This window comes from Triticum aestivum, chromosome 4A (assembly GCF_018294505.1).
Source record: "Triticum aestivum cultivar Chinese Spring chromosome 4A, IWGSC CS RefSeq v2.1, whole genome shotgun sequence".
NCBI lineage: Eukaryota > Viridiplantae > Streptophyta > Magnoliopsida > Poales > Poaceae > Triticum > Triticum aestivum.
The window spans coordinates 701,594,932-701,621,671 of record NC_057803.1 but is presented as its reverse complement, the minus strand read 5'-3'; the positions used below and the strand labels follow the sequence as shown (position 1 = coordinate 701,621,671).

At 41.2% G+C, this 26,740-nt stretch overlaps 3 protein-coding genes and 1 pseudogene across 4 annotated transcripts; all 4 read right to left on the bottom strand.

The window, feature by feature from the left end:
• Nucleotides 1-3,175: 3,175 nt before the first annotated feature.
• On the bottom strand, nucleotides 3,176-5,250 carry LOC123088228 (GDSL esterase/lipase At5g45910). Its single transcript, XM_044510423.1, has 5 exons — nucleotides 4,941-5,250; nucleotides 4,639-4,860; nucleotides 4,107-4,252; nucleotides 3,733-4,009; nucleotides 3,176-3,524 (listed from the first exon to the last, which is right to left on the bottom strand). The coding sequence occupies exons 1-5, from the start codon at nucleotides 5,215-5,217 to the stop codon at nucleotides 3,301-3,303; spliced, it is 1,146 nt and encodes a 381-aa protein (XP_044366358.1). The 5' UTR covers nucleotides 5,218-5,250; the 3' UTR covers nucleotides 3,176-3,300.
• Nucleotides 5,251-6,878: 1,628 nt separating this feature from the next.
• LOC123088227 (B3 domain-containing protein Os06g0194400) lies at nucleotides 6,879-9,867 on the bottom strand. Its single transcript, XM_044510422.1, has 7 exons — nucleotides 9,648-9,867; nucleotides 9,423-9,530; nucleotides 9,260-9,291; nucleotides 8,962-9,136; nucleotides 8,654-8,860; nucleotides 7,913-7,986; nucleotides 6,879-7,158 (listed from the first exon to the last, which is right to left on the bottom strand). The coding sequence occupies exons 1-6, from the start codon at nucleotides 9,780-9,782 to the stop codon at nucleotides 7,951-7,953; spliced, it is 693 nt and encodes a 230-aa protein (XP_044366357.1). The 5' UTR covers nucleotides 9,783-9,867; the 3' UTR covers nucleotides 6,879-7,158; nucleotides 7,913-7,950.
• Nucleotides 9,868-12,220: 2,353 nt separating this feature from the next.
• LOC123088226 (uncharacterized) lies at nucleotides 12,221-17,232 on the bottom strand. Of its 2 annotated transcripts, XM_044510419.1 has the most exons (9): nucleotides 16,921-17,230; nucleotides 16,760-16,840; nucleotides 14,592-14,681; nucleotides 14,288-14,454; nucleotides 13,480-13,549; nucleotides 13,135-13,214; nucleotides 12,998-13,060; nucleotides 12,614-12,690; nucleotides 12,221-12,518 (listed from the first exon to the last, which is right to left on the bottom strand). In XM_044510419.1, exons 1-9 carry the CDS (start codon nucleotides 17,191-17,193, stop codon nucleotides 12,418-12,420), a joined length of 1,002 nt encoding a protein of 333 aa, XP_044366354.1. In that variant the 5' UTR covers nucleotides 17,194-17,230; the 3' UTR covers nucleotides 12,221-12,417. The 2 variants fall into 2 exon arrangements, with proteins under 2 accessions (XP_044366354.1, XP_044366355.1); XM_044510420.1 differs by lacking the exon at nucleotides 16,760-16,840 and having other exon boundaries at nucleotides 16,921-17,232.
• Nucleotides 17,233-23,215: 5,983 nt separating this feature from the next.
• LOC123084328 (two-component response regulator ORR12-like) lies at nucleotides 23,216-24,216 on the bottom strand (annotated as a pseudogene).
• Between the last annotated feature and the right edge of the window lie 2,524 nt (nucleotides 24,217-26,740).

The window sequence follows — 26,740 nt, the reverse complement described above, 5'->3', positions numbered from 1 at the left end:
TAGGCACAAAGATTAAATTGTGGGAAACATGTTTTCGAGGCAGCCTCTTCTGGCAGCTATAGTGGTTGTTGTAGCTGCCGCCATAGCGGCAATGGCAATAGCATCAATTTTCCAGGTGGGATTTCTCGAGGTCTTTGCTGATTTTGGAGCCGTTTACATGGATCTGCAGAGAATTTTGCGGCAGCAGCCATAGCACAGCAGCAAGGTTTCAAGGCAGCAAATAGCGTAGCTATCGCAGCTATTTTGGGGGTGATTTAATTCTGCGGGGTAGAGGGATGGCCGATGTGGCAACGACAAGGTAAAGGAGGCGGCTCAGGAAGCGCGACACTAGCGGTGCTGGTGGGAGGGGTCAGTTCTAGAGGTCGGGTTGATGGGGACGGCGGCGGTAAATCGATTAACGTGGATTTATGTTTTCCAGGCAAAGCCAAACCTGTTTTTACTGAGGCGCACGGTTATTTTAATTTTCTCTAACCTTGGATCAAATTGTCCTTCTGAAAACAAAATTGAAATAGAGATACCCAAAGGTGAATCGCCCAAAAGACCATTATACAATAATCAACATATGATCTAATATTACTACCACATATGAACTGCACTCTAAGAGATCCCCGTCTCTAGCTACAACCAAATCAGTACAGATCAACGGATGGGCGCAAACGTGACACATATATGTAAGTATTCGGTCACATACACATTATTATGAGAACCATCGCTGCACGCCATCACTATCCGCCCAGTGCCTCACAGCTTGCTTTTCTCGAAGCACTGTGTGCACACACGCCATCACTATCGCTAGTTATTGTACCCGCTCTTAGCAATCATTAAAAAACACACATTTTTTGCAAAAATACATTATTACCCTCATACAGTTGTACTGTGAGCTCTCATACCAAAATTGTTTTCTTTTGCAGTAACCATACAAACAAATTTAATCTGACCAGTCCATTCTAAACAAGTTGATCGACCTACATAATGAATGATGTCGCTTTCTTGGCCCGTGGATGGGGCAATTCGTATCACAACGACTGACTAATCGAAAACACTACAAATGGTTGGTGGTATCTTAACTATATACAATTTCTTGGAGAACCATATATCTTCAAATACGTAAAGAACGGAAAATGTTGAACACATTTCTACTCGTGTATAAGGAAGCACGCTATAGTGTTTGATCTACCCATCTAAAAGGACTGATATCGTGTTTGATCTCGCCAAAACTGAAAGACCAACTTCCGGCTGAAGAGAAAATGCATGCATGTTTGTATGAGTAAGTTTTATAATATATTTTAATTTACTTTCTGCAATCATTATTTCCTTCAATACTGTTTATAGATATTAATTGCAGCATATGTGTATGATACGTATAGGTCAGCCATCCGTATCCGTTGTTGATTATCCAATTATGTGCAGATGGAGTGGTTGTCTCTTGACGACGATGTTGTACCTCCAGATAGGGACAAAAACTAGGCATATTAATATCGTCGATTTTTCATAGATGACAAATCAATCTAGTGATTACATGAGCATATAGCTATTGACACATTAAAAGGATTTATTTGCTTCTCTGGGCCATAACTGCAAAAAAGAAAAATTGGCCCCTCCATTTTAGACAAGCAGATCGGAGGACACAAATGTAGTGCTGTTTTTTCGGTTGTATTTGATGGATGGATATACTCACTAAACAAAATGTCGTCTGAGAACCAAAATTCAAATCTGATTCCAAGATGTGGTCCTAGAAGAGTTTCTCATCTTTGATTTGTAAAGATTTCAGATTTGTGTGAATTTATTTATTTTTAATTTACGGTTCACTCTGGTGCAGATGCGCACGAGCACCGAAACGTAGCTCTCATCTGGGAGGAAAAAAATATGTTTTTAATATGATGCTTCATCATATCGATTTGCATAGCCAATTAAATAGTTTCGCAAGCTTTAGGTTCTTCATATGTCTACAATTAATTCATCGGTGTTATTAGAAATGGTATGGTGAATAGTTATATAAGTTTGAGTCAATTTCAAATGTGCTAATGCACTTTTTAGCAAAGACATAACAAATTAAAATTTTCTCACAAAACAAGAACTCTTTGGACTTTCCTACGTGATTTCATACACCATGCACGGGACTTCTAATTTTTCTGTATGTAATATAATTTTTGTTTCTGGCCGCATTGTTGCACATAATACTCTTATCTAAAAATAAAATTTTAAGTTGGTTATTTGCATCAAGCATAATCATCAAATATCTACAACTAAGATAGCTACGATGCATCTGATATTTATAGGAACATGATCAAAACCATTTGGGATATATAGAAGTGAATCACTAGGTTTGGTTTCCAACAAAAAGAAAACAACAACGCAACTAGGAAGAGCCACACCAGTAAATAAACTGCACTGTATCTTTATAGGTCCAAGCAAAAAAAAGGTGTTTACCTTCAAGGATGCGTTCTGTTGCAGTAAACAACTCAATATAGCAGTATGGTGCAATATAGTTGTACATCAAGTCATGATCACTATGTGCACCATCTATTTATCTTGGCAGCATACATAATGCATATAGATTAACCAGAAGTGTGGAGTAGTTCATAGCGTCTTCACCGAAAATAGTGTTGTAGCTGTATCATTCAATAGTGAGGAATCAATCTTTTGTTTGTGCATGTTTATTGTTCCTTTTGAGCGGATCATATTCTCACGTTTTGTTTATACTCATCTCACTTGCACGCCCATTTTGTCAGTGACTTGGTTGACCAAGCTAAGAAAAAGCCATGCATTTGTTGTATGCACGTATCGATCTGGATGCATAATCTTTTCTGTAGCTCAGATTAGAATTGCTATATGCTACGTGTACGTCTTCAATGGTTGTGACAAATCTACGTCTGCAGTTCCAAGAGCAGACGCAATGGCCATGATCAGTGAGCGTAATGCGACGCATCTATACTTGCAAGTATTCAATAGGAGTCCGTGACAACATACCGGTAAAACATCTAAACTCATACATACTAAAAAGTGTCATGATGCCGTCCAAGTAGATCTAAATTTTCTCGATGGCGTGCTGTTTTGTGTAGACACATCTCTACTGCTGAGATATCATAATTTTAGACCGATAGGTCTCCACCGTCCTTTTTTATTGGTTTAACAATATAGAATAGATAATAATTTTATTTAGAAGTACATTTAAACCCATTTTATTACAAGTATCTTATTGAAGATTGCGGTGATATGATGGACTACTCTGATCTTGCAACAATGCAATTCAGCAACCGTGTCCATGACATGTACCGCATTCAGACATAGGCAGCTCGTTTAAGAGCTAGCTGTTGTAGGCAGGCTGCTTACTATGGTGTTGAGCCAATCTTCAGCAATGTGGTGGTAAGCTGCCTCCGTCAAGTGGACACCGTCCCAGAATAGATGAGTGGACGGATCCTCGCACGTCATCGCGGCTTCGTCACCACAAGCGACCGAGAGGTTGTAGTGGTACCTCCCACATCCTCCACAGCAAACTCTAAGAACATCGTCTTTTTTAATCCCTGCAACCACCGCATAACTGAACTCATCAACTTCTGCAATGTTCACCACCACTCTATTTTCTAAACCTTACGAATCAAGATTTGCACCAAGATTCATGCTGAACAATGAATTCAAAAAGGTGTGCAATATGTTTGGACAAAACTCCAAGCGAAATGAATCTCAGGGCACTTCCAACAATGAAGAACATATACACAGAATGATACCCACCGAATTTTTCAGGCGACTTGACCATCTCCATAACGTGGTTGAACAGGTCGGTGTGGATGATGGTCACATCGGGGTGCTCCGCCCGCAGCTTCTGGACCGCGTCTCGCAGCAGAGAGTTGTGGAGCTTCACGATCTCGTTGGGCTCCTTGAGACAGCCGGTGGTGGCGTCATATTCCGAAGCATCGGCGTCCTCAAAGGTGACGAGGATCGGTGGCGCGCATCCGGATGGGATCATCCCAGGGACGACTAGAGTCTTCGCCCCGTGCTCGATCACTCTCTTCATGTGCATTAATTTTCATGATGTTAACATGCATGTATAAAGACTCAAAATGGCAGTAGTGACATGAGGAGCAGGATGAGTCGAGTGGTCTTGCCTCGGCACCCATGGCGATGGTCTGAATGAGATCTGGGACGAATGCTCTGATTTCCTGCATGCTCTTCTTCCCGTACGAGTAGTGGTAGTCGTTGATTCCGAATTCACCCACGAAGAAGAGCGATCTCCCAAAGAAATCCTTGAACTCTGCAATGAAGCATTTGGCCTCTTGATTATATGTACGTATATCAAGTGTTTGGTTAATGGTACAACGGTTGGAAGAATATATCATTACCATGTGTACTCAAACTCACAATCCAACTCATTATATTTCAACTTATGTTGACATATTCACCATAGTGATTTATCTTTTTCAAATCAATTTTTTTCTGCACACTTTGTTTACTGTGTATGTTCATCACGTTTGATATTCGTCATCCATAAGATGTTCCATCCTACGCTGGCCTAGGTGAGTGACCATAATCAGCTGACTTAACCGGTACTTCTCCAAACCCAGGTGGCGGCCATTACATATTAATTTATGTGCATTTTCAGTTCAATCCGCTGTGTGAAGCTAAGTAAGTATATATAACCTTGGTCCGTTTGGCACAAGGAAGGCTTGAGCTCCTCAAACCAGCCAAGCTGCACTTCAAGGCTGGTGTTGAGGGGGAACGGGCTGGCGCCGGGAGGGTCACCGGTGTGGAAGAAGCTGGAGTTGAGAGCGGTGGCACCACCGACGGCGAAGTTGGCACCCTGCCGGAAGCTCCCCTTGTGTGACAGGTACGGCGGCACAAGAGGCAAGCCTAAGCCTTGAGCTGAAAAGGATACATCGATGAATTACCGATGATTTATACAAGCAAGGAGGGAGGCTGCTGATGATCGAGAGATTAATTACCGATGAAGTCGATGATGAGGCGGCCGTTGCAGTTGCGGCCAGTGGGGCAGCCACCGAAGGAGGTCATGCCGTAGGGAGGGCGCATCACGACGTCAAAGACGTTGTACCAGCCGAAGACGATGGGGTTGTTGCCTGTGTCCGTGAAGGAGTCGCCAAAGGCGAAGATGGAGTCGAACGGACCACCACCACGGAGGGATGCTGCCTCAGCCGATGGGTGCAAGATGGCGAGCGCCACCGCCACGAAGGCAGCCAACACCAACCTGCCACCACTACCCATCTTGATGCCTCAGCTCGGTGTACGTCCTTAGTGATGATGAGCTACGTATTTATAGGGAAGCCTCCACCAAGCGTGCGCATGCAGAGTCGCATTTGGCACGTTGCACGAGCAGGTTCACATCTTTGTCGCGCCATCCCATTCATTGTTGGCTTTGCATCGCTTTCAATCGCGCAAAGCTATCAATTTCTTCAATGCACCGAGAGCGACATGCTCATACAATCTGTAGATCAATTGTTGTGTCATATATAAGGAACCTAACATGTACTATATTAGTAGCATGTCTAGTTTTTTGTCCCTATCTATATGGGACACAACGTCATCGTCAAGATAATTGCACCATCAACAATGGATTGGGACAAATTTGATAGGATGGCTGGCCTATACATATCATACACATATTACTACAATTGATTAATATCAACAAAGATTATTTTTTAAGGAAAATAATGGCAGCTAAAAATAAATTTGAATTTATTATAAAGCATACTGTGAGACATTCGGGCATATTACCTTTACAACTAAAAGTTCAGCAGGAAGTTGGCTCCTTATTTTTTACAAGAACAAACTTGGTATCCGTCCTTTTTGAGAGGGGAAGATCCAACCTTCCTTATACATTGGGTAGAGATGTGCTTAAAGCTTTCCGTTCTATCACATACTTACTTGAATATATACCACGTCAGAAATTTTGGGTATATACCACCATTTAGCTATGCAATTTAGGATATGTATCATTTCAATGTATAAGGATGAAATGCCATCCATTTGCAGCAATTTCTACAGATCGATCATTGTGATAAGATTTGCTTGATCCTCGCCAGGCCGCGAGTCCAAGAAAGAGATCAACATTTATTCTGTCTGACAATTAACTCGTTTACAACAGCCAAGTCAACTTAAATTTATTGGTATGATAGCACACGGTAGCACAGATCCGGCAACAAGAGCTCCACGCTGACGGTAATAGCAGGCAACAAGAGTTTCATGTTGACGATAAGAGCAGGCGCAATAACTGGCGGCAAGAGTTTCATGCTGACGATACGGCATACAAGTGAAAGTGCACCAAATAGTCACGTGCGCACAGTTCTTCGAGGAAAAGTAATTTGTGAGGCTGTGGGTGGATAGTAGTGATGTGTAGAGATGGATTGATGGTTCTGGTAATGATTGATGGATTGTTGGTGCCTAAATCCATACATGTCAGGTTGTGTTGGAGTATACTGTTACATGAGAGGGATTGAAGAAGATGGGAGGGGCAAAATGGTATTTGTTTCTATTGCATCCATTAACAAGTGATGAACTTGGTCTGTCCAAGTGTTTTCTCAGTTGTTTGCAGTGTCTTGTACCTGGTGTTAGATGATATTGATTCATGTCCTCGTGTACGCCTTGGCTAGAGTCCTGGTCCTGTTGTTTCTGTATGATGCAATTTTTTGGCTCATGGACAGCAATGAGCATTTGAAAGTTAAATTCAGTAAAAACATTTGTTAAATAGCGGAGAATTGGCAAGCATCAATATGTCAAAAAAATGTGAAAGATTGATATAAAATCACAGTTACCTCCAGCCATTGGATCAATGTGGAAGCATTCTCATCTTCGTCTCACCATATTTTTAGCCAAAGCATATACCATGTTACTTGAGAACCACAAAGCTAAGATCAAAGGGAGCCACAAGATAAAGTGTAGATATGATCATAGAAACGAAAGAAATCTGCTAAATTTTGCATGCCCACAGAGTGAATCAAATTGGACATCACAAGAAGTTGAATGGGAATAATGATGGGGCATCACAGGCAAAATTTACAAGTTTCGTGGGTTCCCATAGATAAGTCCAAACATAACTACTAGGAGAATCTGTGAAGTTAATATTTTTAACATTGTCTGTCACCCAAGAGGCTGAAGACGGTTCACGATCTCCATTTGCAACTCATTGTCCAATTCCTTCAAGCAGGCCTAATTGACCAAAAGACCAGAAATACTTAGTAAAAAGGGAATAATGTTAATTTTAGATAATATCAAAAAAATATGTATGATGGGAAAGAAACATGAAAGTAGGGAAGTAGATGAAATACGAGTGTTGGTGGTCCTTGGCAAATGGCAAGCAAGCCACAGTGAATATGTATAGAAAGTTACCTGGTAACCTAACGTTTTTCCCTCAGATATGACACATTCATGGTACCAATACTCAAATGTAGACATGATTTAGTTGAACAAATGCAATTTTGTCATTCTTTTAAACTGCCGACATAACAAGGTGTGTACTAGACTAGTGCTGCTTTTGAGGTAAGCCAAGAGTTTGCCATTCCTTAAGAACTGTGGAAAAAACTGCCGCCCAGATGTACAGATCCACATGCAAAAGTGGAGCACACAGTTCAAATGCCTATATATCAGGGAGGGAAAGATAAGCAGAATCTTGCACCGCTCCCACCCAAAAAAAAAATACAATTCCTTAATGTCTGGCATGTAATCAACTAATTTGGCAGATATAGAAATTTGGCAAGCTTTTTTCCCATGTTCACAAATCACAACTAACTGCAGGGCAGGAAACAGAGTTAAGTTGCGGTTGAATAGATGGTAATAAAACACAAGTTTCACAATTATTTCAGCCATGTGAACTACCACGCAGCAAAAGATGCTTACAAATAAACTTTTTAAAATACTCAATTCAAATTTCCAACTAATATTGACAATAATATGAACAATTTACCTGCTCTAAGTATCTCATTCTCACACCCTCATCAGTCATTATTCATAATATGAACTTTGTCTGAAAATGTGGACCTGCATCATGTACATAAGAGAGGGTCCATTATTAGCAGTGTTACACATGGTTAGACATAACAGAGGCTGCATTTCATAATATGTTCCCAGTTGTTAGTCCTTCAGTGAATTGTTTCCTATTCATGTATAATCACAAGGAGGCTCCAAGGGAACATGTATTTGTAAGCATTATTGAGTCTGCTTAGAATGAAGGAATATCGCATCAGGATGTTGTTGTATAGTAATGCTTCCAGCAAAAAACATGTTAGTTTGCCATTCTGATTAATTAGACATTCTTTGCAACTTTCACATTCCTTCGGAAGTAAAACTGTGGCTCCACTCAACAATTTTAAATCTACTCCCTCCGTCCCACAACGTAATGGACCACAGAGGACCAATGCATAATGTCTATAGTTATTACATGACCATAACAAGATTTCCCCATAAATTAACTCAATCAACTGTTTTAGGTGTACAATAGTGTGGAACATTCATGATAATGGCATCAGCAAACCACCAAACGAAGAAAGCTTCGAGATAATCCTAACACGCCATTTGGAACGCAATTCTTTAGAAATTTGTATAAAATGCACATCCATTCTCATTGGACACAGCATTCCATAGATATACAAAGTTCCAGACAAGGGAATGCACCATATTGAGGGAATGCAACATGTTAAAATCTCACCTTGAACCTTGTCTGGTGGATGCGCTCGAACACCAGGCAGTCACCATCGACCAGCTTGTGGTTGATGGCGAACGCCTTCCACTGGGCGCTGAGGCCCCACTTGCGCACAAGGTAGTACGAATCGGACTCGGCACCCTTTTCATCCACCAGAGTGATCCACTCATCGCGCTTTGGGAGATGCTTGGTGCAGAACTGCTTGGGGAGGCCCTGCGAGTAATCCATCCAAACCCGCACCCGACGATCATCGTCAGTTTCGATCAGGGAGTGAACTGAATGCAAGTATGCAGCAGTGGAAGCCTTTTGCTTACTAGCCAGAAGCCTCCGGTGACGTGAGACTGGGTCATGGGCTTGACAAAACTGGGGTGGCTGGGGTCCAGCTTGGCCTGCAGCTGTTCGGCCTTGTCGGTGGCATGGGTTCTGGCTTCTTCGGTCGCGTAGACTCGATCAATCAAGTCAGTCCTTGTGCTGTGCGTCCTGCTTCCCCTGCTCGATCCAAAACAACCAAGAAACAGAGATCCAAAAGAACAAAGAAACAGAGTTAATGTACTAGTACGAATCAAATGCTCGCTGGAAAGGAAGAATCGAGCGAGACATGATTACCCCCACCTGATACTCTTCTTAATGTCAGCATAGGTATCCTACACAAGCAAATACACAAAAGAAAGATACATTCTTCGGTTAGTATCTGATCTGAATCTGAATGAAGGCAAAAAACAAAAATAAAAATAAAAATCGAAACCCTTAGCTTGGGGAGGTACCACGTTCGTACCTCGAACCGGTAGTTGGGCTGCTCCGGGAGGCTGGCTACGCGGCCGGAGCGCCGGGGCGGGGCATCCGCCGGCGGCGGCCCTCGAGGCTTCCGCTTGGCAGATTTGGCCTGCGACACGGACGGAAACCCGGCGATTCAATCAATCAAGCAAACAAACAGACGAACGACCTGCAGACGAATCGATGAGGGAGGAGGCCAGGGGAGCGGGACGGTGAGCGGTCTGACCGGCGAGGGCCTGGGGGCGGCGGCGGCGTCCCTAAGGGCGGCGGAGAGGTGGTGCAGCTTGAGCTGGTCGAGCTTGCGCCTGTTCTCCTCCACCTGCCGCCGGCGCTGCTCCTCGTACGCGACCGCTCCGGCCATCTTTTCTCCGGCAATCTCCGGATTTCTCCCTCTCTCTCTGCGCTGGGGGGATGAGATGGGAATGGGGAGGAGGCCAGAAAGGAAAGCTGCGGCGGCCAATAAATTAGACTGGCGATGGGCAGTAAGGAGGACCCCGGACCCGGTCCATGGACCGCAAACATCTGGACCGTCTGCGCGAGGTGCTTGTGCTTGCTGGACGTGATCGGTGCATGCGCCGGGTTCTGGGACGCTGGGCGTGCCAGGCCGAGAGCCGCGAGATTCAAATTTTCGAAATCTTTTCCGCTTTCTGAGGGAGGGATTCTACTCACGGGGGTCGTGCACTCCCATAGGATTCATTTTGGTTTTTGGAAAAAACGGTTCTTCGCGGCGCCAGCATAGTCACCCGTGGCGAGGTCGGCGAAATCTTTAGGAGTCCAAGTCATGGAACTAGTCGAGTTCGTGGAACCGAGGCGAGCAGTCGCGTCGTCGAGGCGCTCTCCAAAAATTAAACCCCTTCGCCTGGTGCAGGGTGGCGAAGGGCGCAGTTTGGGGGCCTACTTGCCGCAAGGAGGGATTCTAGGGAGCATGGCCTCCTTGTATCTAATTTGCAAAATATAAGTGATATGTCATACAAAATATATTATTGCGTTTGTTTGTAGTCGAACCATACCATTTTTCCTACATATAACCCATATTTTTTATTCCATAAACGAACGGTGGAACTTTAATTGAAAATGTGAGGGCACTTAATAAACCGAGACGGAGGAAGCAATTTGATGATTCTAGTGGCCTCATGTTGTTAGTCTGGGTAGCGGTGCCGACGATGCACCAGAAATAAATAACTATGCCCTCGTCCCCGTCGTGGGCGACACTTGTTCTAAGGTCACCACAGGGCACGTGGGGGGAGGATTATCAACTACAATGGCCCTGTTTGGATACTCTAACACAGTTAGAGTTAGAGTTATTTTCTAACACACTCTAACCCAAATAAGCACCTCTCCATCGGGATAGTTGGGTTAGATGGAACTAACCCACTCTAACCCTCCCTGTTTGGATACTTTTGGGTTATTTGAGCCCCCAACTAACCCAAACTAGCTCTAACCCCATGATCCAAACAGGGCCAATGATTTCCCGATTTTGCGATGGCGCCGAGAGTCTTGTCAATTGATCCCGCCACAACACACTCACCGTCGATTTGGGGTTGGGTCTCCTTGCCCGGAGTTCGCCTTCTCCGACTGGGCAGTTCGTGCCTCGGATTATTGGAGTTGCATCTCCTGGCAACGTTGAAAATGTAAGCATCTAATCTGGGTTGAGTTTGGCAAGAGGGTCATTAATGATCATCAGCTTTACCATGTAATCTTTTTTTTTCTCTAGAAAAAGCCATCATGGCTAGCTTTATTGATCATCAAATAAAGACTGTCGTGAAGGTATGGCACTAGCGGCAGATCTTCACATAAACCAGTTTGTGATTGCCTCGGATGCACAAGAAGTGCTGAGAGCGATCGCCAAGGGCAGCTTATGGTAGTGACATGACTTTGATGAGCGATGAGTATGATAGTGATTTGGATTCCATGGCTGATGAGCGTCATATCTCTCACCCCATGGTAATTAATAAATAACATCGTGTTGTAGTTGTTATTAAGATGCAGAAGAGGGTTAACACTTACCCACTTGAGCATCATCTTAAACTCAGGCTAAGACAAAGTTCTCGTATTAGAATGTCATGCAATGTTCAATGATGATGGCATTCCGAAGTGACAATTGATTGTTTCACAAGTAGTTTTACAAGGATTGCCATGTGCTCGTTATTGCCCGAGCTCTAGCAAGATTCCAACTGCCTAAACTTGCATAGCTAAAGGCCAGGTTTTATCCACACCTAATGTTAGCTCCTTTTTCTTTTTGCAATGATTGATCTTGTTTGATGTGACATTGCAAACCTCTCCTAGTTGGCGAGGTGCTGGTCTATTTATGTTCTGAAAAATCTCAGTATATATGTCTGTGGGCATGCATAGTCCTACCAAGTCGGGGAGCGTTTCACAAAGCTTACGAGAATTTAGTTTATATACCACTCCCTCCGTTCACTATTATAAGACGCTTTGGATATTTCAATATGGACTACATACAGATTGAAATGAGTGAACAAACACATTAAAACGCATCTATATATATATATATATATCTGATTCAGAAGAAGTTAGAACATCTTATAATAGTGACCGATGGGAGTAGTTGCTGAAGCGAAAGTATTTCCGGTTGCACTTGTGTTGGTCAGCTAGATATACAGTCCAGTCGTCTACTTTAAAGGGTTGAGAGGTTGATTTGATTACGGTTGGATCCAAATTCAAGGGCATGTACTGCTAGGGATGGGTGAGAAATATTCAGGAGTTGACTACTCTCTATAATTCAGTTGAAGTGTGAGAGGCCACAAATACTGTTGTTCTACATTTGGACACTAATAATGCAAAAATAATTAGGCCATGTTTGACAGCAACTCTGCTCCAGGTTTGAGTTGTGCTATGTGCTGGAAGTAAACCAGATCACAAATATGCAAACAATCGGAAAAAACATCAAGTATATCTCATGCTGTTTGCAAGTACATCGAACAAAAACAATGTACCGAAGGTCACGTCAATGTCCGAGTGTCACTGCCAGTCGATTATTTCAGCTGCTTACTGAAATCTGGGAGATCAATGAGTTGGATCCTTGGTATGTCCCCTGCTTCTTCCCTCTCTTTCTGTGTGTTGTATCCCCATTTCACTGCCCAAAACGGCATCCAGCAACATCAGCTACATAGGTTAGTTTTTCGACTACGAGTTAACCACTGGGTTTAGCTAGCTAGAACCATGACTTACCCAGGTAGAGGTTCCATTTGTCCAGCGCTGGTTCTTTCATCACGTTCTTCAGAGTCGCTAGTCGGTCCTCGATGAAACTGTTAAAGCGCAACAAAGAAAAAAAAAGACACAATTGTCATTCCTTATTTTTCTTGAGCTTGAAGGTACTATTATCCATTGCATAATTTGTATATCGAACAATGATTCAGATGAGCTAACTTTTGATCCATGATATAAGAAGTCTTAGAATCAAAATAGAGACATAGTAAGTGACCCCCATAATTTACAAAGAATTGCTTCGTTTGATTATTGTGCTTATTGTAAACATAGGTTACCAAGTAGACAGAAAGAAATAAAAACAATATTATATGGTATTAAATTCAATCATACAAATGATGGACTTACTGAAGTGTTAGACCTTGGTGCTGTGGCATTTCCTGCAACTGCTGGAGAACTTTTACCTTTGGACTGAATAATGAAATCAGAGTCAGTAAGAAAATCCTTGATAAGTGAAGGAACGGCAAGAAAAAGGGCCTACTAACCCAGTGCCAAGGCCATATATCCTTTCAGAGGGAAAATCTACTCCAGCCAATTCTTTGAGTAGCGCTCCAGTAAATCTACTCTGAAAGACAATAAAAAGGTGATCAGTAGAAGATCAGCATTCTGCGTTACCTACATGGCAGCTGTGAATTAACTAAAAGCTAAACCATCACTATAAAAAAAGTCAACAAAATGATAAAAGTCTAAAGATGGTTGTTAGAACCATTTGTTGAAACAAAATGCTTGGTTGTTCATAAAACAGAAACTGAAAGTCTGAAACCATGAACCTATGACATTGAAGATCATGATAAGTTAGGTTGCACAGAAGAAAAATGTAGGAGATAGACCTGTTTTGTTGTGACTATGTAAAGTTCAGAGCTTGAAAGCTTTAAAGCATCAGCCGTCCCAGGATAAAACCTGCAGCCACACATTGGTTTGTCCATGAGTTGCACAATATCCTTTGTTCGATACGTATAATAAACATGAGACACTTCAGAGACACCACGCCATTTCAACTTTTTCGGACATGTACTAGCTATAAAACTGAAAAGAGAGTGGGAAAATTGCAGATACTGCCCACTCGGAAGTGACATACAGAATTCTGATTTGTCAAGTGAAACAAAACTTTTACGTGGAGCAATAAAATCAACTTAAAATTGTAAGGCAGAATCATAGACACACGCAATATTAACACACAACAAAGCACATACGTTCTCATGGAGACACACATGCACATAAAGGGCTAGGGTGCAGACGTGGAGCCAATAATCAAGAACTATAAATGATCAATATTCTTTCCAACATATTTGAAAACCACTAATCAACATATCACATCGAGTAACACAAATTAGAAAGTCATTTACAAGTTAGTCCCATTTAGATGCAATGAGTCTTCTGCTACTATTTCTTAAACTATATTTGCATCTCTGTCTAGGAGAAATAAGGAATAGAAATACACGCTCTGTATTGCATCCATGTGGTCATGGGCCTGAGAGTGCTTTCGGAAGTTTTGAAGTATAGATCTCAACTGAGGATAAAGCACCAACCGTCAATAGTGAAAAAACAAAATGTTTAGTTAAATGCAACTCCATTTCTCTGAGTATATTGGTCAGACCAGCAAGAAAATATACACCAATTATTCCATAGATCAGTCACCTGTTAGCACCTATCCAGCCAGACAAATCATTTTCAAGCCAGTCATCCCTTACACGGCCAAAGAGATCTACAAGAGATTCCCTATCTTCTTGCCACTCATCCATGAGAGTGGGCAACAGTTTTGACCAGTTCTCCAATATATCTTGGATGCTAAGGCCATCTGCAACCTTGCAAATACCACCTTGATATAAAAATCCGATCAAGCTAGATGCCTAAAATCATTTTCTTATTCTTTTACCACCTTTGACAGGACTGATGTTATCTGGTCATGAATACAATACAGATGAAGCACTACAGAACTTACTGATGATTTTCGAACAGAGGGTATCTTGATCTCAACAAGCAACCTTACAAGCAACAGGTTCTCATATCCTGTTTCTATCACTGGACGAAGCTGAAATAGAACAAAACATCCGAAGTAATGAACTGTAAACAGTAAAATTATAAGAGGGATACTATGTTATTCGTCATGGAGCCAATATGAGAACATAGTCCTATTATGCTTCATCAGGACGAGCAGCTCAATTTATTCATAGCACCATTCTTTAAAAGCCTTATTTGAAAAAAAGAAAAAAGGTTAATTATCACTGGTGTTCTACTATCCACAGTAGTACCAGATATTTGTAGCATGTGGATTGCTCATATGTTTAGGCAACTGTGGACAAACAAGTACTCCCTGCGTTCCGATTTACTCGTCGTGGTTTTAGTTCAAATTTGAACTAAAACCACGACGAGTAAATCGGAACGGAGGGAGTACATAATAATACATTTGTAGTAGTATATATGGGTTACTTCATATAGTGGATATAGGAATCAAGGGGGCAATATTCACATTGTTTGCTTGGTCAGAAACCTAGGATGCAGTATAGTTTTCAACTTTCGTGTTCTCTGGGAAAGACAAAGTGATGAAGATTTGACACTACATTATTCTGTACCATCATCCTCTCAGGTGTGACCACCTGCTTACAACAACAACAACACAACAACAACAACAACAAAGCCTTTAGTCCCAAACAAGTTGGGGTAGGCTAGAGGTGAAACCCATAAGATCTCGCAACCAACTCATGGCTCCGGCACATGGATAGCAAGCTTCCACGCACCCCTGTCCATAGCTAGCTCTTTGTCGATACTCCAATCCTTCAGGTCTCTCTTAACGGACTCCTCCCATGTCAAATTCGGTCGACCCCGCCCTCTCTTGACATTCTCCGCACGCTTTAGCCGTCCGCTATGCACTGGAGCTTCTGGAGGCCTGCGCTGAATATGCCCAAACCATCTCAGACGATGTTGGACAAGCTTCTCCTCAATTGGTGCTACCCCAACTCTATCTCGTATATCATCATTCCGGACTCGATCCTTCCTCGTGTGGCCACACATCCATCTCAACATACGCATCTCCGCCACACCTAACTGTTGAACATGTCGCCTTTTAGTCGGCCAACACTCCACGCCATACAACATTGCGGGTCGAACCGCCGTCCTGTAGAACTTGCCTTTTAGCTTTTGTGGCACTCTCTTGTCACAGAGAATGCCAGAAGCTTGGCGCCACTTCATCCATCCGGCTTTGATTCGATGGTTCACATCTTCATCAATACCCCCATCCTCCTGCAACATTGATCCCAAATACCGAAAGGTGTCCTTCCGAGGTACCACCTGGCCATCAAGGCTAACCTCCTCCTCCTCACACCTAGTAGTACTGAAACCGCACATCATGTACTCGGTTTTAGTTCTACTAAGCCTAAACCCTTTCGATTCCAAGGTTTGTCTCCATAACTCTAACTTCCTATTTACCCCCGTCCGACCACCTGCTTACAACAACCTTAAAATTTGTTTAGATACCAACACTGTACTTCAATGCCAGGGCTCTTAGTTACCAAAAAAATGCACCTAAATTGAACCCACTTCCGGATTTGTATCTGCACCTTGAGGAGCAGAGGACTGCACTGAAGTTACTGTAAAGCTTCCGAATAACTATGGCGGCAGGCTGATGCGCAGTGGGGATTTCACTACTAAGGATGGATGGCGATGATGATTGGCGAGGACCATTGGGGAATTAGATTCTTGGTTGAATTTGCAAGCCCGAGGCAACAATAAGCTAAGTTAAACTAAGGGGCACAGTAGTTCAGGTCAGGGCACCAAAAGACGTCACAAAACCAGCAACATGAGCAAGCCGCACAGTGCTTACCGCTCCAACCCACTAACCTCAATTATCCATCACATTTTTCAGGGTAAGTGCTAGCTATTCGTTATTCGGAAGATTTATTAGTCCCCACATCTCCATAAAAGATGCCTCCAAGTAATCAACGAATTCAATTCCACAAAACCACAGCATATCTAAATGGAGCTTTGACATGCCAGTGTTAGCCAAGAACCTGTACATAGGACTGAATATATACAGACTAACTGACATACTGTACATAGGCAGCAGCTAAGTACAGTAGTGGGGAGGGGAGCAAGAGCAAAGGAGGGGCATACGGTGTGCATCTGCTCCACAATCCACTCCTCCAAGGCGGCGTCGACCTGCTCAAACACCCACGGCCACCTCACCTTGGCGGCCTGCCACGGCGCACCGGGTCAACCACATCCACGTTTAGTCAACGCAAGAAACACGGCGGAGGACGGAGTTAGGAGCGGACCTTGACGGCGGAGAGGGAGCTCTCCCCGCAGCTGTCGCAGAAGACGCCGTCGAAGTCGAGGGCGTACAGGTCGCCGCCGCCCATCGCGGCGCGCGGGGGCCTCGCCGCCCTTGCCCCGCCCCTCCCCGCTCCTCCGGGCGGCGGAACGGACCGAAGGGAGCGCGGGCGGGCGCGCCAGCCCCAGCTACCCGCGGCCGGTGAAGCCCCCGCCTGTCTCGCCGGGCCGCCGGGCGCCGGAGCTGGACACACGCCGAGAAGACCAACGGCGGCCATTGCGTCCGAGGCTGAGCAAGAAGAGGCAGTCTGGATGAGAGAGTTGGGGCTATATGGGCTTTCTGCTAGGTGGGCCAAGAAGGAACGAGGGGGAGGAAAGGAATGATGAAAAGCCCGGCGCATAGAAAAAAATATATCAGTCAGCCCTTCAGGATTCGGGCAATTCCCGAAATCACTAGTTGATAAATACTCGTTGCAAAGATCACTCTAATTCTCTTGGTCGCGACAAGTGGCGCACATGCAGCGCGCCACTTGTCGCAACGTGAGAGTTTTCTCTTTTTTCGTAGATCTGTTTATTTAAAATGTTTTATCTCTCAAACCGTGCGTCCAAATCTCGAACCGCTTTCACCGTTGGATTCCTCGCGTCGAGATCTTCAAAACTAGATCCGATGTTGATAGGTTTTGACGAACTTTTTTTAACGAAAAAAACCGGATGGAAAAAAGGGCGAAAAACCCGGACCAGGAGCACGGGTTTTTCCCTTTTCGAAAGAGGTACGCCCGTGCCTCTCACGAAATCACAACCGTGCCTCTTACAGAAGTAAAACCATAACTCCCGCGAAAGGAAAATAAAAAGAGAAAATGTGTTTTTTTTTCATTTCCGAGGAGGCACGGCCGTGACTCTCGCGAAAGCACAACCGCGCCTCTCACGAAAGCAAAACCGTGACTCTCGCGAAAGAAAAAAAACAAAAACGCGTTTTTTTCCGTTTTCGAGAGGCACGGCCGTGACTCTCGCGAAAGCACAACCGTGCCTCTCGCGGAAGCAAAACCGTGACTCTCGCAAAAGAAAAAAACACAAAACGCATTTTTTTCCGTTTTCGAGAGGCACGGCCCTGACTCTCGCTAAAGCACAACCGTGCCTCTCACGAAAACAAAACCGTGACTCTCGTAAAGGAAGAAAAAAATAAAAAACGCGTTTTTTTCCGTTTTCGAGAGGCACGGCCGTGTCTCTCGCGAAGCACACCCGTGCCTCTCGCGGAAGCAAAACCGTGACTCTCACAAAAGAAAAAAAATACAAAACACATTTTTTTCTGTTTCCGAGAGGCACGGCCGTGACTCTCGCGAAAACAAAACCGTGACTCCCGCGGAAGCAAAACCGCGACTCTCGCGAAAGGGAAAAAAAGAAAACACGTTTTTTCTGAAAAAAATTATGTTTTTTCAAAAAAAATATATCGAAAAGCTAAAAAATACCGGTGGAAAACCAAAACATCGAAAAAACCCGTTTAAAAAGCAGAAAACGCTTGTGGAAAAATAAATAAAAAACAAAATCCGGAGGGAGCGCCCAGAGCACGACACGTGCCAAATGACTGAAAGCGTGTCAAATGACACTGATCGTTGCGAGGCTTCCGAAGGAGCGCTCGTTAACTAGTTGCTCTCGGCAATTCCTATTTAATGCTACAAGCGTCGGTTTCTTCTGTTTTTTCGCAAACAGGCGCCTACAGCAGGTTTCACGCGCACCTAGATGGGCCAGCCCATTTTTCTTTCTTTCCTGCTAAGAAAAGATCAGCGCCAACCAGTAGACCACCTTCACGCTAGTGGCAAATATTATCTTTTTCCCTTTCTATACCGTTTCAGGTTCGCTGTGAATCAAGATTTCATTTTTCTTTTCTTTTTCCTTTCCCTCTTTCTTGTTTGTATTTTTGATTTTCCCTTCTTTCTCTGTTTCTTTTCTGTTTATTTTATCTTTTTCCAAAATGCACAATGTTTTAAAATCAACAAACTTTTTCTTCAAACGATGAACTATTTTTATGAATTTGATGATTTTTTTCAGATTCAATTAACTATTTTCATATTCTATGGACTATTTTTTGAAATTCTATGATTTTTTTTAAATTCGATGAACTTATCTTCAAATTTAATGAACGCATTTCAATTTTGATGAACTTTTTTCAAATCGATGAACTTTTCTTCAGATTCAATGAACTCTTTTTTCAAATTTGATGAACGCTTCTCAATTTCGATGAACTTTTTTTAAATCGATGAACATTTCTTCAATTTGATGAACTTTTTTTCAAATTCTATGAATTGTTTTTCAAATTCGATGAACTTTTTTCATATTTGATGAACTTTTTTTAGAATCGACGATTTTTTTTCAAATGTGATGTTTTTTTTCAAATTTGATGACCTTTTTTCAGATTTGATGAACTTTGTTTTCAAAGTTGATGAACTTTTTTCAAATTCGATGAACTTTTTTGAGATGCGATGTTTTTTTAATTCGATGAACTTTTTTGAGATGCGATGTTTTTTTTAGTTCGATTAACTTTTTTCAAATCCGATGAATGGTTTTGAAAAAGGTGGATGAACTTTTTTGAAATAGATGAACTTTCCTTTCAAATTCGATGAACATTTTTTTAATTCACCAAAGTTTTTCTAAACATAAATGAACTATTTTTTTAAAATTTGCAAACTTGTTTCAAAATTTTATGAACTGTTTTTCATAAAAAAAAACAACTTTTCCAGATTGTTTTTGAATAATTCGCAAATCTCGTAAATAGCGCGGATATATTGGTTCTTAAGGATTCCGCGCTCCATGTAGTCACTGGCCCTTTCCTGCTGTAGTGGTTAGCAAAGCAGTGCCTTTGTTGTAGCGGCCGGGTGCGAGTCCCAGGATTCATGCGAGGTTTACTAGCCAAGGGCTAGTTGTCTCAAAAAAAAAAAACCTAGCCAAGGGCTAGTTTTTACACGGTCACTACAGGTTTTTCATTTTAAATGCATGTAATCTTATTCCACAGGAGAACCTATAGGTACCATGCTTTGGATAAAGATCTAAATAAATCACAAAATAACTCGTAAAACTAATAAATACAGCGAAAAATCTCTCCGATGCATCTTTTCTCTGGTAAATTTTTGTGAAGTCCAAATTCTCCCAAGGCTCCAACAAAGACATTGCAATTAGACCAGAGTAGCAACACCGACAATCATACTGTATGAACTTGAATAATAGTAAAAGATTTCAGGAATACTCCGCAAAAAATGTTTTAGAGAGCAACCGAACCATTCCCCCCCCTCACAACATCAAAACAAAGGATGGAGGCAACGGGAACCAAGTAGATTTCATCAGTGGCTGCGCTGCTTCCATCTTCGGCAAATGCTAACTTGTTTCCTTAGACCAATTTTTACAATCAAGACTTGTTAGGTGTGGGAGTTAGTCGCGGCCGCCACCAAGAGCTCCTATTTGTTGATTATGTAAGTGTTGAATAGCGAGCAAAACACTCACACATGGGCCAATATGGCCCGGTCCAATATAACTCGCTCGATTAGGTGTCGTTTGCAAGTAAAAAAAATCATGCAATAAATAGTTGCTCGCATCGGGCATGCTTTCTTGGCAGATAAAAAATAGTAAAAATCAACGAACAAATTTTCATGACTTGAAAAATGCATGTGAAGGGTGTTTTGACACCATCAAGTTTGTGTGTGCTTTGTTGCATACAACATGCAACATGTTGTAGTGACTCTGGCTGTCTACTTCAGATGTTGGTTCATGTTGCAGTAGTTTTTTGGGCTGCTAGAAGCACCGATCTCCATGTTGCGTACTTGAGATGTGTTTCCCCATTGATTTTGTATCAACTAGTACGAATATGTTGCATGCAATAGTTTTTTTTGTTACATGGACGTTTCAAAATGTTGCGACACTATTAGCATGTTTCTTGGTCCACATGTGAGAATGCTGCAACAATGTTCCAAACACAAAAATGCTTCTTGTGCATATGATTTATTTTGGTTGCGGCAATTGGTTCTCTCAAATATAGACTTAATTCATAACTAATGGCTAGGGAGGTGGCCGATCTGGGGCTTGGCCCGTCCAGCCGACGGCTAGCACTTCTGATAAAATAAACAAGAAAAGTAAATGGTGAACGCTCTGTTTCTAGACACATGAACCCGAAGGATGAGGCCCATCCCCGACAACCAACCGCGCAAGCTCTATGTTGTGATTATGCTCGCCGCTATTATGTTGAAGTTATCTCCTTGAGTTACTTGCTACAAACAATTATTATTTTTTACCTACCTCACACGTCGTGCATGTATCGATGAGTGCTAACTCCTAACTATGTCCATGCCGATTCTTTTTGCCACCGTTCTTACTAAGAAAAATAGAGCTCGCTTTGGTGGCTAACTCTCCTCTACCCCTTTCTTGTACTATAAAATATACACCACGCTATTTAACCATTAGTTTTATTATTTTTACTATGACAAAAAGGTTAGTATTTTTTAGTTAAAATTTTGTTATAATTACCAGGATATGTGTGTTATAGTTATACCAACATTGTTAATGTGAACTTACCAGGCTACTCATGCCAAATTCACCAGGCTACTCACGCTGAAGTTACCATGCTACTCATGCTATAGTTATCAGACTGCTAGTGCTGAAGTTACCGTGCTTCTTGTAGTACTGGGTGATAACTTTCAACCTAAAACACCATCCAAATGTTGCAAAAAGTTCACTTTTTCATGCCCCGGAAACTTCTGTGTAAACAATATTCTAACTTAATTATGCATCGCAGGCGTGGTAATTTACGTAGCCCGAACGTAGTAAGTTTGAACCCCAAAAAGTCATTGGAGCACACCAGCATGGGATGTAGTTTCAAAGATCTCGTTGCAATAGATTTAATGATGAAAACATATTTTGAATCGGACTAACGGTTTGAACTAAAAATATTTTGAATTTCCATAATGGGCGAGATTTTGTCCTCTAAAAATATTCTGAATTTCCATAATGGGCGAGAATCTAATATAACATTGGATTTCTTCCTCTAATGCATGCATGCGTGTGCATGTGGGAGAAGATTAGAAGAACCATTTTTTATGTCCCGGTGACTTCTACGTAGACACTAATGTAAGTTATCACACACGTCATAACTTACATAGCACATGCGTGATAACTTTGGACCCTAAAATAATAGTCAGAATATACCAAAATGGGATCTAGTTTCAAAGATTTTGTCGTGGTGGATTTAATGGTGAAAATGAATTTTAAATCTAACTGACGATTTGAGCTACAAATTGTATTTTCTTGAAATTGAAAAGAATCTAAGCAGACATCATCAATTTTGTCTTTTCAACATGGGGCGGGAGAGGAAGTGTCCGCACATTTCTCTAAAAAAGGGAACAGTAGCCTGTTGGTACGGTCCTAGAATAAACAGGGAATAAAATAAAGCTATAAAATGGTGAAGAGAAAGAAATATGCTAGTCAGCCATGTCTATTAGTTACAAACTTTTATTAATGTAGACATATATTTCATTGATATTTTACAAATCTTCTATTAATATTGTTTGCAAAGTGTCCCTCATGCTACAGATCATCTATTAATTACGAGACAACATCTTTCTCTCTCAAGTTTTACTTTGCCACACGTCATGAATACTTACTTGTTATCTCTTATAGATAGCAGATGTTGCACATGCACATTCACATTGCCCAATAATCGCCGAATAGGGTATAGACACTCAAGCATGCAAGAGGTATACTGCCCAAATTTGTGTTACCTATAGTGACCGGTAACTAGGAACATATTTTTTTCCTCAAAACCAACTTTATAGGAAGGCGTTGACACGATGATACTCTCCGTTCAGAAAATCCCTACAAAATATGATGCCTTACTCTGCCAATGCAAGGTCAGTAAGGTTAGTAGAAATATAGATTGGTGATGTACCACCATCATACATTTTCTCTGGGAATAACTAGATTACATGAAATATGAAACAAATAATATTTTTTGGAGCATGAAAGTATACCTTTTTGACATTTTTTAGAAGAAACTTTGGTGAGATGCGGTGAGATCTTAATCTAGTTGGAAGTGGAATCACACATATTTCATCTATAGAATGACCTACTAGCACCAATGAACTCTTATACTAGTTGCAGCGGATCATTTTAAAATTGACTTAATAAGGAAAGGACCATATACATGGTCACACCCTAAGAAGGATTAATGCGAAACATATAACCCCAAGACCAATTTGGGGGTTGGGTGAGGGGGTGGGTATTGTCGCATTCCATCTTTATTTGGTATATCACTCTAGCTCATTACGTGTAGCTTAAAATGTGAGGCACATCTTCAACCTTGAGAGGCTTTATAATGCAATCCCCTGCTCCTCCATCCAAGCACCTAAATACAAAAAAATCCTATATTAATTTGAGGATTGTTATAAAAAAACATTTAACTAGCACGATGCTTGATAGTTTTCATTTACTCACTTGATGATTCTTTCAGGGATGACATCTGTGCATATAATGACCACTGGAATGTTCTTAAGTCTAGGTGATTCCCGAGTGCAGAAAATAGAGTTGGTTACTTATTATTAATGTTACATAGTATAGGCATCAGAGTAAATAGAACAACAACACCGTAAATTATGATCTGACAAAGACTATAATTCCCTAAAAAGGACGTACCTTCACTACCTTAACAAAATCATAACCAGACATATCTGGCATGCTGTAGTTCGTGAAAATTAAGTCCACATCATGTTCCTTTACCCGAAGTTCTTGATATGCAATATGTCAAGTATAGTAAAGCACACACACAATGACTTAAACGAAGTGCATATATGCTAGTAAACAATATTGGCGTACCTCATCCAAGTATTTCAAGGCCTGCATGGCTCCTTCCAAAATAGCCACTAAAGGTGATAGAACATCAACACACTTAGGGACATGTAAACAAAGATGGAGCGTAGGAAAAAACATGGCATTCATATGATATTATCTCTTCTATATGAAGTTGTTCAGTAACATGTAAATTTTCCTATTTACTTCATAGTTCAAGCTGCTCCTAATAGGCATCCAAACAAAATTGATGCTTTCGTATCCAAGGTAATGTTGTATCAAACATTCTCAATTGGCAAAAAAATGTATATATTAAACTATAGGTACGGAAATATATTGTTAATTGTGCAATGATTCTGAAAATTCATAATAACCAAAATACCTCGAATGTTGAACTAGATTAGGACCGTTGCTGCAATAATTAAGGCGATCAGTATGGGATCATCCACGACGAGAACATGGGGACTTTTTATGGCCATGACCCCAACCACACAAGTCTTTGTGTTACTAAACTTTGATATAGTGTGGTTTTGGATGATTGAAGGCGGAATGGACTTGTTTATATAGCAATTTCTAGCCAACTAACTTGATCCAAAAGATAGGGAACTAGCAATGTCCTTAAGACAGAGAGCCATTAGCAATAGCTAGATATGGCAATCATATCTTACAACAGAACAAGAAAAATATATCAGCGATTACTATCCAAATCTTCGTGTCATATCTTGCATGCGACAAGTGAATATAGCTATCATTTTTTTCATGTATCACATCCAATTTTAAGAATCTCCTCTTTGTTGGCCAGTGCAACATAGTAACTCGCAAATTGTGGCCCATGGTATGGACAAATGTCCACGAGGGGCTCACAACAATGTAGACATGTTTATATAGCAATTCGTGGTTGCCTAATGGTTTCCTTTAAGGTAGATATCAATGTAGACATGTTTTATGTCTTTGTGCCTCTACTTCCAGGAATTTTGGAATGCATGAGAATAAAAATAAACAGGCCTAGATTATTAATATTAATGTTTCAAAGTACTTAGAGGCATGACAATAAATATTAAATAACAATTGTGCAAGGACAAATTAAGTAATATCCTCAAAGTGATACATCTTCACTTCCCTAAGAAAATCATTGACAATCATATGCAACATGTGGTAAAAAGTTAAAAATCAAATCGATGTCATGTCCCTATAACTAAAGTTCATGATATGAAATATGTAAAATATAGTAAACAACCACAATAACTTAATGAAGTGCAGCTGTTCTAATAAACGATATTCACACACCTCATCTAATAATTTTAGGGCTTGCATGGGACCTTCCACACTAGTACTAAAGATGACAAAGGTACATACTTAGGCAATGTAAAGAAATTTGGATCATAGAAAAATAACATGACATGCGTCTGATTATCTCATCTATATAAATTTGTTAAATAATATTTTAATATTTCCTACTTACTAGATAGTTCAAGGTGCTGCAGGTATACATAAGAGCATATTGTTTCTATCATTTGCAAGGTACTATCGTATAAACATCCTACATTGGCAAAAAAAAAACAGATCCTAGGAACAATAAGTTAACAGAATGTTTTTGGAAATTCGTAATAACCACAATACCTCAAATATTGAAATAGTTTAGGACCTTCACTGCAACAAGACGATCAAGACGGGGGTCATCCATGACTAGAGCATGGGGAATTTAAATGGTCATAACACTAAATATGAAAAAGCATCAGCACAATTAGGGGCATTTAAATAATTTTGGAGCATATGAAAATAACATAACTTCATATGCAATTATGAATTCTATATATAGCTAGTTAATAACATGTTCCTATTACTATATAGCTCACGGTGCTCCGAGAATGGCGTTTTGGCTCCTGGGAGCGCGCACTCCACGTGGATAGTAAACAAAAATATATATAGTAAATGTTTTAAAAAAATCTGAAATTTTTGGAGATGTTCGTGTTAGTGTCACAATCATCCTTGAAAATTTTCATGCGAAACGGAGCAGCGGTGTATCGCTGGTGGAAAAAAAATTAGGGTGACATATTGTGGGTAACATTTGGTGTTTTTTTGCACATGCCAAAATGTTTAATCTTTTTGCCTAAAAATTTGTCTGTGACAAAGAACACATAGCATTTTTGTTGGATTTTTTTTGACATTTCAAAAAACATTTTCACGTGCAAGAGCGCACGCTCCCGGGAGCACCAACGGATTTCCGACGGTGCTCCTGGTTACCATAAGAATATAAGTGTTGGTATCATCTCTGAGGTACAATTGTATCAACATTGTATATTGTTGAATGTACGTTGTCTACTGTACATGTATAGGACTAGGGTCTTGTATTTATACCGTTTATCTCCTCTCCCCCTCCTGTATATTTGCATATCTTGGGAGACAAGTAGAGGCCGGTCCAGCCTGTACCTATATATGTGCATCATGCACACGATCAATGAATTATCGATGCATGCAGTCCTTTCTTTCCAAGTAACATATATTGGTAAGAAAATTGTATATATCAAACAGTCATAGCAAATTGCACAATGATTCTCACAACTCATAATAACGACACTAGCTCGAACCCTTGAAATAGTTTACGACTGTCGTTGCAACTAGGACGTTAGCACCAGAATCATCCATGACTAGAACGTGGAGACTTCCAATGCCCATGACGCAAACCGCACAAGTCATCCATGTTTCTACACTTTGATACAGGGTGGTTTCTATGACACTATTGGACCGCTGAGAGCTACAAAAGGCTATTGCTTATATAGCAATCTGCGGCTAGCTAATGGCATCCCTAAGGTAGAGAGCTAGCGGCATCATTAAGGTAGAGAACTAGAAAAGAATAACAGGATACTACTGTCATGGTTTACAAAGACGACAAGCAATATAATAGTGAGCAGTAGCCATATCTTCATGTAATATTTGGCATGCGATGAGAGAAAATATATTGTATGTGACATGCGAGTATATCTTGCGTATTGGCACCTATTA